Source organism: Anastrepha ludens, chromosome 2 (genome assembly GCF_028408465.1).
Source record: "Anastrepha ludens isolate Willacy chromosome 2, idAnaLude1.1, whole genome shotgun sequence".
Taxonomy (NCBI): Eukaryota; Metazoa; Arthropoda; class Insecta; order Diptera; family Tephritidae; genus Anastrepha; species Anastrepha ludens.
In genome coordinates this window covers 124404909-124421341 of record NC_071498.1, presented here as the reverse complement: position 1 = coordinate 124421341, position 16433 = coordinate 124404909, and the positions used below count along the sequence as shown (strand labels likewise).

Here is a 16433-nt window from a genome sequence, read left to right as displayed (position 1 = left end):
TGTTGTTCTGTTTAGGGTCGGACATTTGAGATTTATGTTCCTTCTCCTAGTAAATGGTACAAGTGTTGTTTTGGATGGGTTGATGGAGAGCCCTTTTTCCGTGCACCATTTGTTTATTAGTGTAAGGGCTTGCTGCATGCGATCCGAAATGGTTTCCTCATGCCAGCCTAATACATAAACTACTAGGTCATCAGCGTAACCCTGAGTGTGAAATCCTAGGTTATTCAGTTTGTGGAGAAGTTCATCTATGACTAGAGTCCACAGAAGAGGAGAGAGTACGCCACCTTGAGGGCAACCTCTTGTGGCTTTAATAGATTTGATTGTTCCTCCTAGTTCGGTGCTGATCGTCTTAGATTTCAGCATGAATATTATCCATCTAGTGATGGGTTCAGGTACCTCCTTTAGATATAGGGCATTATAGATTGCCTCATAGGAGGTGTTATCAAAAGCTCCTGATATGTCAATAAATGCACATAGAGCTATCTGTTTGGACTCAATAGCCTTTTCAATAACTGTTGCCAGGCTGTGTATTGCAGTCTCAGTGGATTTTCCCTGTTGATAGGCAAATTGAAGTCGATGCAGTGGGAATTTAGCTAGATTGTATTCCCTAATATACTGATCAACTATCTTTTCCATTGTTTTGAGGAAAAATGAGCTGAGACTAATTGGTCTGTATGATTTAGGCAATTGTTCGGGTTTTTCCCCTATCTTTGGAATAAATACGACCTTAACCTCAGCCCATTTTGTAGGCAAATACCCTAGCAGTAAGCTTGCTTTGTATAGTCTGGTCAAATTAGGGATAATATGGTGTGCACCCTGCTGTAAAAGGCAGGGGAATATCCCATCAGGACCAGGAGATTTGTATGGGCTGAATGTTGATATCGCCCATTGTACCCGCTTTTCATGGAATAGCTTGTTTGCTAGTTTTAAGTTCTCAGCACCCGCAGATGTAGTGGCTTCTGCCGGTACAGAGATCTCGTCTAGCACAAGTGATCCAGGGAAGTGAGTGTCCAGCAGAATTTGACTGGTTTCCTCTGGATTCTTTGTGTAGCTTCCGTCTGGCTTTTTCAGGGTACTAATGCCGTTTGAGTGATCTTTTAGTAGGGCTTTTTGGATACGAATAGCATCCGGAAGACTACAAATCTTTTCACAGTGATTCCTCCAAGTAGCCCTTTTAGATTTCCTCAATTCTTTATTGTAGTTGGTTAGGGCTGTTGAGTAGGAGGACCAGTCCCCCATTGCTTTAGCTCTATTCCATAGGGTTCTTGTTTCTTTACGCAGGTTGGAAAGTGTACTATTGCACCAAGGAAAATTTCTTTGTGGCTTTTTCACTTTTACTGGGCAACTTTCGTGAAACGCAGATATTATGTTTGAATGTAGTTCGTTCGATTCGAACTCAGGCTCAGATATAAGCTGAATGTGACGCTTAGAGCAGTTAACACTTTGTTCTAAATAGAAGTGAAAGTAGTCCCAGTTAGTTTTTCTGGGGTTTCTGTAAATTGTCATTTGTGGTTTGGTTGCACCTATATCGAATCTAATATGTCTGTGATCCGACATAGATGTTTCCTCTGACACATGCCAATTTGAGACTTCGGACAAAACATTATGGCTAGAGAGAGTGATGTCAAGGACTTCACCTCTGATTGCATTAATGAATGTAGGTTCGTTGCCTCGGTTTAAGATAGATATATTATACCTAAGTAGAAATTCAATAAGGTACTCACCTCTTGGATTGATGTTTGTGCTTCCCCACGCTGTGTGGTGCGCATTTGCATCACAGCAGAGGATCCACCGGAGACGTTTTTGCTGACAATATTCCACCTATTGGAGCAGTGACCTCATCTCCTGGAAGGTAGGCGGAGGCAAGTACTACCTCATGCTCACCTTTGCTCGTTGGCACTTTTACCCAAATCGCCACCAGGTCTTCTGTAATGAACTGTGATATTGGGATAAAGGTTAGTTGATTATTTATTATCAACGCCGCTCTGGGACGGTCTTTGTTGGCAGCATATATCAACTTACCGTTTGCGCTCTGGAGTCCCTGAATGTCTCCTTTACGTACCCATGGTTCTTGAATGAAAGCTACATCCAAGAGTTCTTGGTTAAATCTCCTCGTAAGCACGTCCGAGGCTGCTTTTGCGTGATGGAGATTTATTTGAAGGCATCCGAGTTGCCTTCTGGTGTTGTAGGGTTTTTGCTTAGGCCAGGTCATCTAGTGATCCTTCGTTTGGCAATGGCTGCCTTTTTCTTGCCTCGGTTGCTTTTCAGCAGGACTGCTTCCTCAGCGGACATCAGATCCCCCCTTCGATCCTTCTTGTGGCTGTGCGCTTTTTTATCAGCCTGCAGCGGGGGTCGCATGCGGATACCCTCGGCCACGTTATGGCGCCATGTGCCGGATGTTGTTGGCTTTTCTGGCTCGTGTCTGGAGCAGCTGGCCTTATCGTCCTGGGCTATTGAAGCCGTTGGAGTCAAAGTTCCCGCTTCCTCAGAGCTTTGTTTCGCCGAGGGGTCAGGGTCTTGTTCGGTAACCTTAGGCGGATCAATCGGGCCTTTAGATTTTGGCCGAAGTTGGGTTTTACCGAACCCGTAGTTCAACCAGTTGTTGGAAGTCTTTATGACTTCTGCGGAGATTGGGTCAATAGCAATGGTAATTTCTACCACAGTACCCTTGCGCACTCTGTTGAGCACCCGCCAGTCATTGGTGTTGAGGCCCTCGTTTTGGCCGTCAAGGAGGCTAATGATATCCTCAGTTGAGGGGTTGCATGGTTAACTCATTCTTGTCATTATTTCCATGAAAAAAACTAAGAATTTTTCGATATGTTGTTCTTCAGCATTGACGATTTTCATTCATAATAGGTTTCAATAATTTTAATGCGTTGTTCAATCGTGTAAAATTGTACATTTGTCTACTTGAAAAAATGTCAAAGATGACAGAAAAACTGATACCGTCTAGGAACTATTCGCTACTGACATCTATGATTCACTTTTGAAAGACTTTATTACCAACTGACCTATCAACTTTGTCAACAGTATATTTTATTTTTCTTTAATTTCATTACTAGGTTAAAAAATTGCCCCCAACAATTTAGCTGCAACATTTTAGTGAACCACTGTAGCTTTGTACCTAAATGAATATTCAATTAAATTCTACTCATACATTTTCTACAAAACCGCATATGTAACCTTCAAAATCGTTTCCGCCGATACAAAATCTATTCCACAGTCTGTTCTAAAAGTCGCTGAACACCAACTTCAATTCGAATATTTAATCGGTACCAATTTTATCATTGATTTCAATTGAAACATATTTTTTCCTCTTACCATTTACTAACCATAGGATAAACACAAAGTTCACCATACGCACACACTCACACACACCCACCGTCTGTGCACATGTCAATCACAACTTTTATACTTTGCCAGCTTGTGGAACTTTCATTAATATTTGCTTATTTCTTGTATGTTCGCCGACAATTGTTGCTATGCTACTGCTCGTGCGCTGCTGATCCTCCCCCGGAAACTGCTATGGGCGCATTTGCCGCTACCTCTGATGTCCGTTTAGATTAAGCGACCGGTGCTACTGGTCGGCGAGGCGGGCACATCAAAGACTGCCATGATTTCACAGTATTTACGTAACTTAAATCCGGAATCGAATGTGAGTGAGGAAGTATTATGACACATAGACACATACATGCACATCGGTGGATATGCACGCATGCACCTGCATACATAGATTGCATGCAAATGGTTGTGGGACCCTATGCGCTTTGTTTACTTTGTGCACTTTATTAAATACGTTTGCTAGCAGAGATGTTGCTGTTTTACACATCCATACACATGCACATGCATATTCCAAATGCACGCCACATATATCATATTTACAAGCCATCTACTTATGTTGGCAACACATTTACCAAACCAATGCTGGTTCATCCAACAGCCCCACATGGATTTTGTTGGTGGTATGCCGCGTTTATTTGCTATATTCCTGTAATAGTTGTAATGGCTGCTACTTATGTACAGGGTGTGTACGGTATTAGAGGGCATTTTCCATTACCTTTCTCTTTGTTTATTTACTTTTATTATTTGTCTTTTTCAGATAAAGCATGGAAGACTACAACTTAACTCACGATTTGAAGAGACATGCAGTTATCGAAATGTGCAAATCACACCGTTACAGAAATCACAATTTTTTTGAGGTTTGTTTTTTTTTTTGTTTGTTAGGAGGAGCAATCATCGAAAGCCTAACTCCGTCAGTGTGGGACTTCAATCGGAACTAAACCTCCTACCGCCAAAGTACAGATCCCCCTGGTACTACTATTAAATATTTCGTCGAGAGATGGTTTGGGTATCCGTTTCTGTCCTGCTGCAATACGTCGAAAGTAAGATCTGTTTGTTAAGTGCGCTCGTTCATTCGTTCATTAGGCTCGTTGTGATATGGAAGCATTAGCCGGTGATGCGGAATCTGCTGCAAAACGCAAAAAACAAGAGAAACGTTTTAACAGTCCAATCAGCAGAATTTTTTCAACAAGTGAGCGATCATTGACGACGACTCTTCAAAATCAGTGAATGCCCTTGTGTGGGAGCTTAACGTTTCTGAGGGTCTTATCCGTCGAGTTGTCCATGAAGTTCTACTGTGTAATCCCTACATTATGCGCAGTTTATGTTGGAACAGCGAGTTATCCGATCAAAACGCCTTCTATCTGCGAGTTATCCGATCTGAAGCGCCTGAGATGTTAAGATTTTTTCTGACAAAAAATTTCGACCAAGACCAAAATACCAAGCGCAGAAATGACAGATGGCAATGCTGCAGCGGTTCCTGTTGTCACGCCACTGTTATAGTTTTAGGTATAGCAGGAAAATCTTGGGGTTGTAGCCTAAAAATCCTAAAATGGATTGTACATCATGATAATAAGGACAATGACAAAATATGGAGCTGTTGCGTGAGCATCGAAAGCCGATCTTCATATAGTGTGGGCAGCCTCTAACTAATCTCCACCGCTAAAACGTGTGTGTGCGTATCGCGGACTAGCCCTACAGCTACGATGGAGGGGATGCCCGAGCTGACACCGCTTCATATAGTAACTAATACAGCAATCAGCCAAGCGCGTCCTGTTAAATACTACTGGGGAAGGAAAAAGATATAATCTAAGAACATGAAATTGCTAAGTCTGCAGCTCCCATTTACCCAGCTACTTAGAAATGATATCACTTGATACAATGATACAGTTATCATATTCGAAAAGAAATTCAGAATTGAACTAGATGACAAGGCAAAGTGCAGAACACCTGCAGAATTGTATCCTGCACTGCTACACAAATGATTCGAAGACACAAGACATAGACGCTGGGATATATGGTCCCATAACTAAGAGTTTTCCAAGCATTTTCCAAGCAGAGGTATACGCCATTCGCCTAAGTGCAGAGATCAACTCAGACAGGAATTCCCATAATGAGTGAATGGCTATTATGGGACTTTGTCATCATGTGTTTGAGTGTATCGAGAAACTAAATCTGTTAAGAACGCGCAATCACATCCTGCTATTTAGGCTCCCTAAACACAGGGGTACGATGTAGCGGACGCATTGGCAAGAAAGGCGGCAGCCTCGTCATTAATTTACCCAATCCCTTCCATGCTATAGGACAGCACACCATCAAGAAGAAGCTTAAGAGTAAAGATCTGAGGCTAAGGAGGGTTAGCTGGCACCAAACAATAGGGCTACAACAGGCGGAATTCTTGCGGGTACAACCAAAAGAGGTTTAACCCTCTATCCAGCAGATTACAAATAATCGTCAAAAAATCAAATAAAACTCATATAACGTTAATTTTGGTACGCTAAAAACAAATTTGAAGTCTATTTTACATTACCTGTGTTTGTTCACTCGCCAGGTAACAAAAAACGTAGACCGTCTACAGACGGTCTTTCTGGATTAAGCGTAAAAATTAAAACAAAGTAATTTTAAATTCAATACAATAAGAGGAAGTTTTTATTGTTCATTTCACGGTATAACGTCTCACTAGGTAACGTCTAAAATTGAATGTGAATGATTATTTCACTGTGATGAAGAATGAAATGCCTCAAAGCAATTTTTTGCTGAAGTAATGCATAAATTGAGATTGCATTTTTTACAATAAATTTGCGTGTCTGATTGCTTGCATTGTTTACATCGACGTTTGCCACTTTTGTCATGCATCAAATCGCACGTCGTCTGGTGGCCGCAACGATTTCTTACCAATGTCAGATGAACTCGACTTGCTTACTTGTGAATATGGTCTTCCAACTGGACAAGTAGTTGTGTACTTGCAAAGACCTGAAGCTACCTCTTCACGAAACCGTGGAAGTTGCAGTAAACTTTTAGAGTTTGCATGAATGCGTCGATGAAGAATATATGCATTAGTGAGAGACATATCTATCAAATGATAGAACAAGCGCAGCAATAAATTATGTGTCTTCAATCGATTGTGGTATCTTTCCATCAGACCATCCATCAAATCTACTGCACCTATATGATTATTGTATTCTCGAATGATTTGCGAACAGTCCAATTCGATGTATTGTTTCTTTTTTCGATCGTATCTCGGTACTTTAGATGGCTGGAAATCGACTTCTCGTTGGAATGTTTCGATACCAACATACGTTGATGCCAGGCGACCATTTTTGGTATCTTTCTATAATACAGTAGACACTTCGATACCATACGCTGAAACACAATATTTAACTGCATATCCGCGTTCTTGTTTCTTCAGCTCCTTATCATTGTCAGTTGGTAATTTACAATTAGGGATTTGATTGGCACGTATTGTGCCCAAACTGTATATTCCACGAGAGCGAAGATAAACGAGCAATGGAAGGGAAGTGTAGAAGTTATCAAAAAAATGGTTCAAAATGTGATTCTTGAAATCCGAAACGGACTGTGATAATCGGACAACTATGTTTGATGTAACACCTAAATCTGGTACTCCTGGTAGGATTTTATTATCTCCAGCACCGTTGTTTATTTCAAATTACATAAGTATCCATATGTATCGCAAAGAACGAAAAGTTTGACATCCCATTTATGAGGTTTGTTCGGCATATACTGGCGTAAATGGTGTTTCGCTTGCGTTGCACACTTTTGTTCGTGAACGCATAATTGTGCAGGCTTTGGAAGAGAATCAAATCTTTCGTTCAAATTTTCTGAGATACGTCTGATGCGAAAGAGCGGATCGTAGCCAGGCTCCGAATACGATCATCTTCATTTGCGAAACTTAAGTAACATTTTATCAATTCATATTGTTTAGATGACATCGTACTTTGAATAGGAATAAACGCATTTCTTCCCCAATCATTTTCCATTCTCGTGAAACCAATAATCATCTTCATAGTACCATTTCTTCTCAGAAGGCTGAAATTAATACCGTTATGGGCAATATGAACAAGGAGCTATTTATTCGGGCATGCATATGTTTTCGGACACGGATCGAGGAGGTTATTGCAGATAATGGAAATATAAATATTGAATGATTTTATGAATATATAAGTTAATCAGGACCGTAGAGAGCATATCCGGGCTCCGGGGGAAAATTGAAAATGCGCGCCCTTTCCAATTATGTCTAATTCATATAATTCGAATTACTCTCGAGTACGGGCTTTTCTGAAAACTCCGGGCCCGGGGGAAAAATTCCCCGATCCTCCCACCCCCCTCTCGTTGGGCCTGAAGTTTATGTTATGTAGAAAATTAGTGTTCAAAATAAAAACGAATTGTGTAGTTTCACTCTCAAGTTGTCCTCAAATACCGTACGCACCCTGTATTTAGTTTCGTGTGTTCTGCTTGTTTACGTATCCACTGCACACGCCCACATATAAACTTTTACGAACATATTTATCTGCCCGCCTGCTTTTATGTGCTTTGACCTTTTCCAGATCATATTGAATATTAATTTTTCATCGAGAACTTCATCTATGGATGTGCAACGCACGCTCGAGGCGGCTGTGGAAAAACGCACAAAGGATACATTCGGCCCACCAATAGGCAAGAAAATAGCCTGCTTTATAGATGACATGAATATGCCACAAGTTGATGAGTAAGTCTAAACGAAAATTTCATTTTAACCAGCATAACATTTTTCAGTAACATAATAGCGTCTGTGTGGTAGTTGTAATGGTTGTAATGGTTCGTTTGTGCTGTTTATTGTTAAAATAGGCTCTTACATGCACGCATACTCGTTGCTGGTCTTGCTAAAAATTTCAATAAGATTGGTTGCAGCTTTTTGTGTAGCAATCTGCAGTAACACCAGGCGGCGCACAATGGAATGGAATTCAGTGGCGCAAAATGGGCAGTGGAATTTAATTAAGCATAAAAACTAGCTGGCAGGGTATAAATGAAATGATAGCGTAGGCATTTTTAGAAATTGAGATATATGATGAGATATCAAGCTTTTATGGACGTTATTATTTACTCATTTTGCCTCACTCATTTCGACTGGTTTTATTTGAAACGCACTAATAAATGAAATGCCAGAATTTATGTATGTAGTTACTTGTATGTATGTACGAGTATGGGAACAAAAGTTTGGTATGTTCGATGTAATAGAAAGGGACGCAAAATTAAGGTTTCCATAGGAAGAATTATAATTTTTGCAAATGGCGTCGTACATCGATCATATTTGATACTTTGGATTTCCAAAAAGTGCTGTATGTGAAGTATTTTTATACTTGAAAGAAGCAGTGGCAACGATTCGAAATTCAACTTTCAATGTCTCTGGAACATAGATCTGGATATCCGATATTTGCGGTTTATTTGAATATACCTGCAACTTTAGAAAATATCACTGAAAACAAGTCTATTGGGTTTAAATTTTCCGACCTTGACGGCAACTTCGCGTCACCCCCTCAAGAGTAAGGATAGAGCGATAAAGTAAATACAAGTATTGCACTTCGTTTTCGTTCCACATCATGTAATTTAGTGAAATCTAACCTAACCAAGTAATTTGGTATCGATACTTTTGAAAACAGTGCCGCGTAAAGATACTTATATTGAATTCATCCTTACGGCGTGATTAGAGGGACTATACTAAAGCGCGCGCAGTTTGTAAACAATAACTAAAGGATTTTCCAATAAGAGGTGTTATTTTGGTAAACGATCAATGGTATCGTTGCTTGTTTGGCACGTAGCGCCGTCTTGTTGAATATAAACATTGTCCAGATCAATAACATCCAATTCCGGCAATTAAAAATCGTTAATCATCTCCCGATAGTGCGATCCATTCACCGTAACTGTTGCTCCAGCTTCATTTTCGAAAAAGTAAGGTCCAGTGACTCTGCCGAACCATACACCGCACCAAACAGTCACACGTTGAGGATAGAGAGGCTTTTCAACAATAACTCTTCGATCTTCTGAGCCCCAGATCCGACATTTTTGCTTGTTGACGAAGACACCGAGGTGGAAATAGGCTTCATCACTCAAGATGATTTTTGGATGGAATTCCGGATTATTTTCATGCATTTCAACGACCCAATCAGCAAAGACACGACGTTGTTGATGATCGGCCGACTTGAGTTCTTGTGTTAACTGGATTCAAAAGGGTGATTTTTTAAGAGCTATAGGAAAGTTTTTTAAAAAACACTCGTAAAATTCAGAAAAATTCATGCAATTTTTATTTAAATCGATAGTACAGTCCATATAATTTAATCTTTGATGATTATTTCATGCAAATGTTGACCGCATCTGCGCTTCAAATGGTCCACCCGATTAGTCAAATTTTGACATACTCTTTCCAATGTTTCGGCCGGTATCTCACATATTAATGCTTTAATGTTGTCTTTCAATGCGTTAATTGAAGCAGGCTTGTCTGAATAGACATGAGCTTTAGCATAGACCCACAAAAAATAATCTAAAGGCTTATATCGCACGATCTGGGTGGCCAATTGACAGGTCCCGAACGTGAAATAAAATGTTCACCGAACTCGCCTCTCAACAAGTCCATTGGTACGCGTGCTGTGTGGCATGTGGCACCGTCTTGCTGAAACCAAATGTCATACAAGCAGAAAAAAGCTGGATATCATTTCACAGTTACGTTACGATTCGCGGCATCTTTGAAGAAGTACGGTCCAATGATACCTCCAGTCCATAAACCGCACCAAGCTGTGACCTTTTCTGGACACATTGGTAGCTCTTGCAATTCTTCTGGCTGATCTACACTCCAAAATCGACAATTCTGCTTATTTACGTACCCATTGATCCAAAAATGAGCTTCGTCACTGAACACAGTTTTTCGATGAAAAAGAGGATCTTAAATTTTCTTAACAGAACTCGCATTTTTATAATAAAATTCAATGATTTGAAAGCGTTGTTCATTTGTAAGACGATTTATGGATAAATTATAGACCAAACTGAATATCTTTGACAGTGAAACAAAACACGAAACGAGCGTCAGCCGTTTAAACCAATTGTTATAAAGAGATAATAGCTAAAAAATCACCCTTTATAAGTCCTAAGACCCAAATCTTTATGCAAAATACTGTGTAATCATGTTTGTGGAATGCCTAATTCCAAAGAAACCTGGGTTTTCTTCAACACTTTCGACTAGAACAGCAATATTTTCGTCTGTTCTTGAGCGACGTGCACGGGTTTTATTCTTCACATCAAAAACTTGTCCCAACAGCTCGAATTTTTTCAACAATTTCTGTATTGCGGTCCGACAAGGTACTTCCCGATGACCCAAAAATGTTCGAGTTTTACGAACCGTCTCTGCCAAATTTTCACATTTGTATAGTGAATTTTAATAATTTCAATGCGTGGTTTAAGCGTTTATCGTTCCATTTTGGTTAATGGCGCAGTTTCTACTTGTCAAATGTCAAAAAATGACAAATTCAAAAGTGGCATCTACCGAAATAGCGGGCTATACAAAATAACACCTGTTATTGGAAAACCCTTTACATATGTGTATGTAGCAGCCTATGAGTTAACCAGCACCGTGAAATAACATGGAGAAATGTTTAATACGTAGTTTTTGAAGAATAATAGACAGAAGTCGACGAAATATTTTGGCCACCTCAGGCTATCAACAAAGACTTCGCTCTCTCTCCCTAGTACAAATTCTTCGACCGTCCAGATTTGTTGTTCTTTGAGTCTTGATTAACTATTGCTCATCAATTTTATATTGGCTTGGTAACAGGCGGCTCTATAGGTGAATCCAGCATTTCAATCTTTTTTTGCTGCTTCTACTAGTGTACCTTCGACTTCAATGCTTGAGATCGTTGTCTTCTTGTAAAATCTAGAATTAGTTAGTTCTTCTAATCATCTTCGCAGTTAGCGGCACCAATTCTTTTTGGAAATTTTATTCAACAAAACTGCATTCAAATTGGCGGTAAAGACAAATAAATTGTCATTGAACCTTAACTGGATGCTTAACAGTTCGTTGAAGTTGTTGGTTCATCAGAACCAATATATGCAACTATTCGCCCAAAAGGAAAATTTGTCTGAGAATATTACGTTTACCCCATTCCGGTCTGAATTTGGCCCCGCCCGTGCAATTCTTTCTTCAATATGTGAGAATGCAGCTGTTATTTCAATCAGTCCGTAATTTGAGATCGTCTGCATGGTGATATTATCGAATCGTGTGTTTGGATACATTAAGACCACTTATTCTTAAAACTGCTTCATCTTCACCCAACTATAGGTACGGCTTTGTCACAAACACATCAATCATATTCTGATCTTGCTTTGGAGAGATATTTTTTTTGGGCTTCGTCCGAGGGCGTTGGTAGTGTTTTTAACTTCGACAGTTACCATTGCCCCCATTTATAAATGAAGGTCTTCGACTATTTCGGATATTTTGCTGCAGATGCACGAGACATTTTTGGCAATTTCGACGTGACTGATAAATACTCAACTACAACAATTACTGGAAAAGACGCATGTCGAACCCTTGATGATATGTCTAAAGAGTTGGATGTTGACCGATGAAACGTCGGTAAACGTTTGCAAGTGATGGTAATGGTCTAGGAAGCAGGTAACTGAGTGCCACATCGATCTGTTATGATAACCCTAAGCGTCGAAAATGTTGGAGCCTTCCAGTTGAACCAGGTTCATCAACAGCGAAAAAAAAAAGTTCATGCTTCAAAGGTTATGTTGCGCATCTGGTGGGATCAGAACTTTACTATTATGAACTCCTTAAACCATCTGAAACCATCACTGGCAATCGTTACCGATTGCAGTTAATGCATTTAAATCGAGCTTTCAAAGAAAAGCGACCGGAATGAAACGGACAAACTGATTTTGCTGCATGACAACGCCAGGCCACACGTTGCTAAATCGGTCCAGAAATATTTAGAAGGGCTTAATTGGGAAATCTTTCCCCACCCGCCGTATTCCCCAGTCATTTCACCTTCGGATTACCAGCTGTTCTGATCAATGCAGTCAGCCCTTATTGGAGAGCGGTTCACTTCTTACGAGAGCATCGCAAACTGGCTCAATATATATATATACAGGGTGAACGATATGAAGTGTTACCAACTTCACACTGCTTGTATCTGTAAAACAGCTTCTCACATCAACCTCAAAATTCTTCTAAAGACAGTTCAATATATGGTTTATAAGCCATCAAAAGCATTTGCGGCTCAGTTTTGTTGAATTTTTTTGTTTTCTGTGATGGAATTCAAACGTAATAGTGTGATTGCGTTATATTTGGCTGGAAAATCACAACCAGAAATTGTTCGTGAGCCAGTCACCTCAAAGTGAATAATATATTTGTGTATCGCACTATAAAACGTTACAATGATACTGGTAGCATTGCAAAACGCTATGAAGGTGGACCAAAAAAAACCGCATCAACGCCAGAAATGGTTCGGAAAGTGAAGACTCGACTTGAACAAAATCCACGTCGAAGTGGAAGAAAAATGGACAAAGAACTGAAAATATCGCAAGACAGTATTCGACGCATATTGAAAAATGAGCTCAAGGTCAAGGTTTACAAGTTCCAAAAAGCACACGAACTTTCACCCCAGCAAAACATAGTTCGGTGCGAAAGAGCAAAGAAGTTGTTGAGCTTGCACGGACGTGGGTGGCGAATTTCCTAACATTGTGTTTTCTGATGAAAAAAATGTCCCAATTGAGCAGTTCATAAACACTCAAAACAATCGTGTTTACTTGACCGAACGCTCATACGAGAATTTGAGCCTACGTATGGCCACTCAAAGCAATTTCCCTTCTCAAATAATGGTTTGGGCCGCAGTGACTGCTGATGAACGCTCTCCAATCGTTTTTATCGAGCCTGGTGTCAAAGTGAATGCGACCTATTATTGAGAAAATGTTTTAGAAGCTGCTTTAGAGCCGTGGACACGCAAACATTTCGGTCGTAGACCATGGACTTTCCAACAGGTCTCGGCACCGTCTCATAAAGCTCGTGTGAACCAAGAATGGTTAAAAAATCATGTTCCACACTTCATTTCGTCCACATAATGGCTTTCGAATTCGACAGACACAAATCCGATGGACTATCCCATCTGGTCCATTTTGGAGAGCATGGTGAGGACTAAAAAATATGCCAGTTTGGATGCGCTGAAAAAAGTGATTATACGAAAATGGGCCAAAATACCTCAAGATCACATTCGTGCAGCAAGCAAATCATTTTTTGACCGTTTGAAGGCGATAGTCAAGACAAAAGGTGGTCATATCGAGCTAAAGTGAATATATGTTTCAGTTGTAATCAGTTTTGAGCAATTTGAAATCAATAAAAACTAATTTCACACAAAAAAGTTATGGTGTTTTGAATATCGTTCTCCCTGTAGATATCTATATATATAATTGGCGCGAACACCATTTTTGGGTATTTGGCCGAGCTCCTCCTCCTATTTGTGGTGTGCGTCTTGATGTTGTTCCACAAATGGAGGGGCCTACAATTTCAAGCCGACTCCGAACGGCAGATACTTTTTTTTTTAATTTTTTTTTTATGAGAAGCTTTTTCATGGCATAAATACGCTCGGAGGTTTGCCATTACCTGCTAAGGCTCAATGCATGGATCAAGTAAAAAGTCGGAGGAATCCGTATGCTGCCAGAAAGATGAAGTAAAGTTGTAGCTTCTAATGGCACATACTTCATTCATTTATTATTTAATTGTTTTTTATTAATTTTGGCTAAGGACGGAAATTTACCCATACCCAATACATTTTTTAAAACTAAACTCTAAGTTAGAATTTTGACCGATTACGCTTCCATTAACTCAACGTTATTCTAACAACCCATATTATTCTAATCACCCATATTCTCCCCAGATACGGAACACAACAGCCGATTGCATTGCTCAAGCTGCTCTTCGAACGCGGTGGCATGTACGATCGTGGCAAGGATTTAAATTGGAAAAAGTTCAAAGATCTCACATTCTACGCGGCCATGGGTTGCGCCGGCGGTGGCCGCAACGAAGTCGATCCACGTTTCATATCTATGTTTGCCGTCTTCAATATTGTCTTCCCCAACGATGAATCGCTACAGCAAATTTACGTTTCCATATTCAAAGGGCATCTGATGCATAGTAGCGAATTTAAAGCGGAACTACTGCCGATGGCAGATTTTGTGGTCAGCATGACGCTGCGACTATTTAAGGTTAGCGCATGAAATTCATATTCATACCATATACACACGCACACGCACACACACATGCATACGTTTATTTATACGTTAATTTTATGGAGTTATAATATAAAAATTCTGTTTCGATGCAAATTGCGTACATATTTGTTTTATCAGCCCACGTATCCTGCGCAAACACAGCAATTTTACAGTTTTTATGCCTTTCCAGAGTGACAGTTTTTTTGCATAGATGCATTTTTGTTGTTATTGTTGTTCCTTTTAATGCCACATTACATGCGAGGATTTATTGTAATCGATTTACATATGCAAATAGCGGACAATTTTTCATAAGCGCCAATCGTCCTCCACACAACTTCTCCACATCCCTACGCAGCGTCGCTCCTTATTTGCTCGGCTGCACACATCCACAGCTATGGCCAACATTTCTCGCACTTCGCCTGCTGTCAAATGGTTTATGCACAATGGAAATTATTCAATAAATGCGAAAGGATGCGAGGTTGTCCCGCAGAAGTGTGGGAAGCAAAAGATAGTGCATGGAGGAGTAAAGGCGTTCGTGGAGCGGTAAGCAGGAGGCGAGTGAAGTGCTGATATTTACACACATATTTGTGTCTGATTTGGTGTGCGCCTCATATTCATATAAAGTACATGGGTCCTTAGGTGTGCCACCCGCTGTGCGGCAGTGCATTTTATGTGTTGGTAATAAATGTGCGGTCCAGCGTAAATCTTCATTCCTTGCACACAGGCGATAAGGTTGGCAAGACGAAGGATGCTGCCCGAATGTGCGTTGCCACTTGTCATGGCAATCTTTGAATGTCGATCTGTCGTTTACGCCAATCAAAATATGTATGTAGATACATATGTATGCATGTATGCATAAGTATATATATATTCGTATATGTAAATTTGCGTGCATTGCTTGAGCCGTTCCCAGATTGTTTGTTTATGTTGATGGGAATGTCTGGGATGCTTGATTTTATGCGAGTGTAATCATTTCATACGCATATTTATGTGTATATATTGTATCTATGTATGTATATATATGTATAGGTAGTACAAGCGCAGAAAGTGTAAGACCATTCAAAAAATTCTATAAAACATTATTGTTAAACTATGAAGAAAGGACGTAAAAAATTATTAAGAGATGAATAGCCCTGCTAAGCGTAATCTGCAAATTACTAGCCACAATAATTCAAACAAGGTTGCAGAATATTGAAAATTCTCTGAGAAACGAGCAAGCGGATTTCCGTCCTCACCCGCAGATGGGATGATCAAGCAAATACTCTTCGTTCACTGTCGCGCAATCGGTTCAGTGGCGCCCCCCGATTTACATGCTTTTCGTCGACCTCAAGAAAGTCTTCGAAACCACAAAACGAAGCGCTATTTGGATAGCACTAAATAGAATAGGAGTCCGCCAGAAAATTATACGCCTCATTAGAGCGATGTACATATGAAAACATCGAGCTGAGAGTATTATATAACAATGCTATGAGCGAACTCTTTTCCACCAACAAAGAAATAATGCGAGGATATCCCCTGTTACAGCTTATCTTTGCAATTATTTTAGACAAGATCATGAGAAAACTCGCAACGCAAAAAAATAACTATCATATGGGACTTCACCTACCATCCCGAGAGATTCGCTGATTCACATTGATCCGCCCTGTTGGACTGGAGTTCAACATTGCCAAGACCAAGACCATGAGAGTCAACCAAAACAGCTCACGCCATATAATGATTGGCCATTGCGTGGTGATGGTCGATAGCTTCTGTTACCTCGGACGCGTCGCTGCTGACTGAGTAAAGCAACGACGTTGTTTGGGCGACTTTACTCAATTTAAACGAGTTCGCACATCGGCAGTCGA

General features: G+C 40.2%; 1 protein-coding gene across 1 annotated transcript in view; it reads left to right on the top strand.

Annotated features, from left to right (window-relative positions):
- The window catches only part of LOC128854832 (dynein axonemal heavy chain 10), a 286044-nt gene that overhangs the window by 147079 nt on the left and 122532 nt on the right, over window positions 1-16433 (top strand). The window contains exons 36-38 of the mRNA XM_054089249.1: window positions 3563-3655; window positions 7905-8065; window positions 14256-14583. Coding sequence (XP_053945224.1) covers window positions 3563-3655; window positions 7905-8065; window positions 14256-14583 — 582 coding nt within the window. The remainder of the gene's footprint in view (window positions 1-3562; window positions 3656-7904; window positions 8066-14255; window positions 14584-16433) is intronic.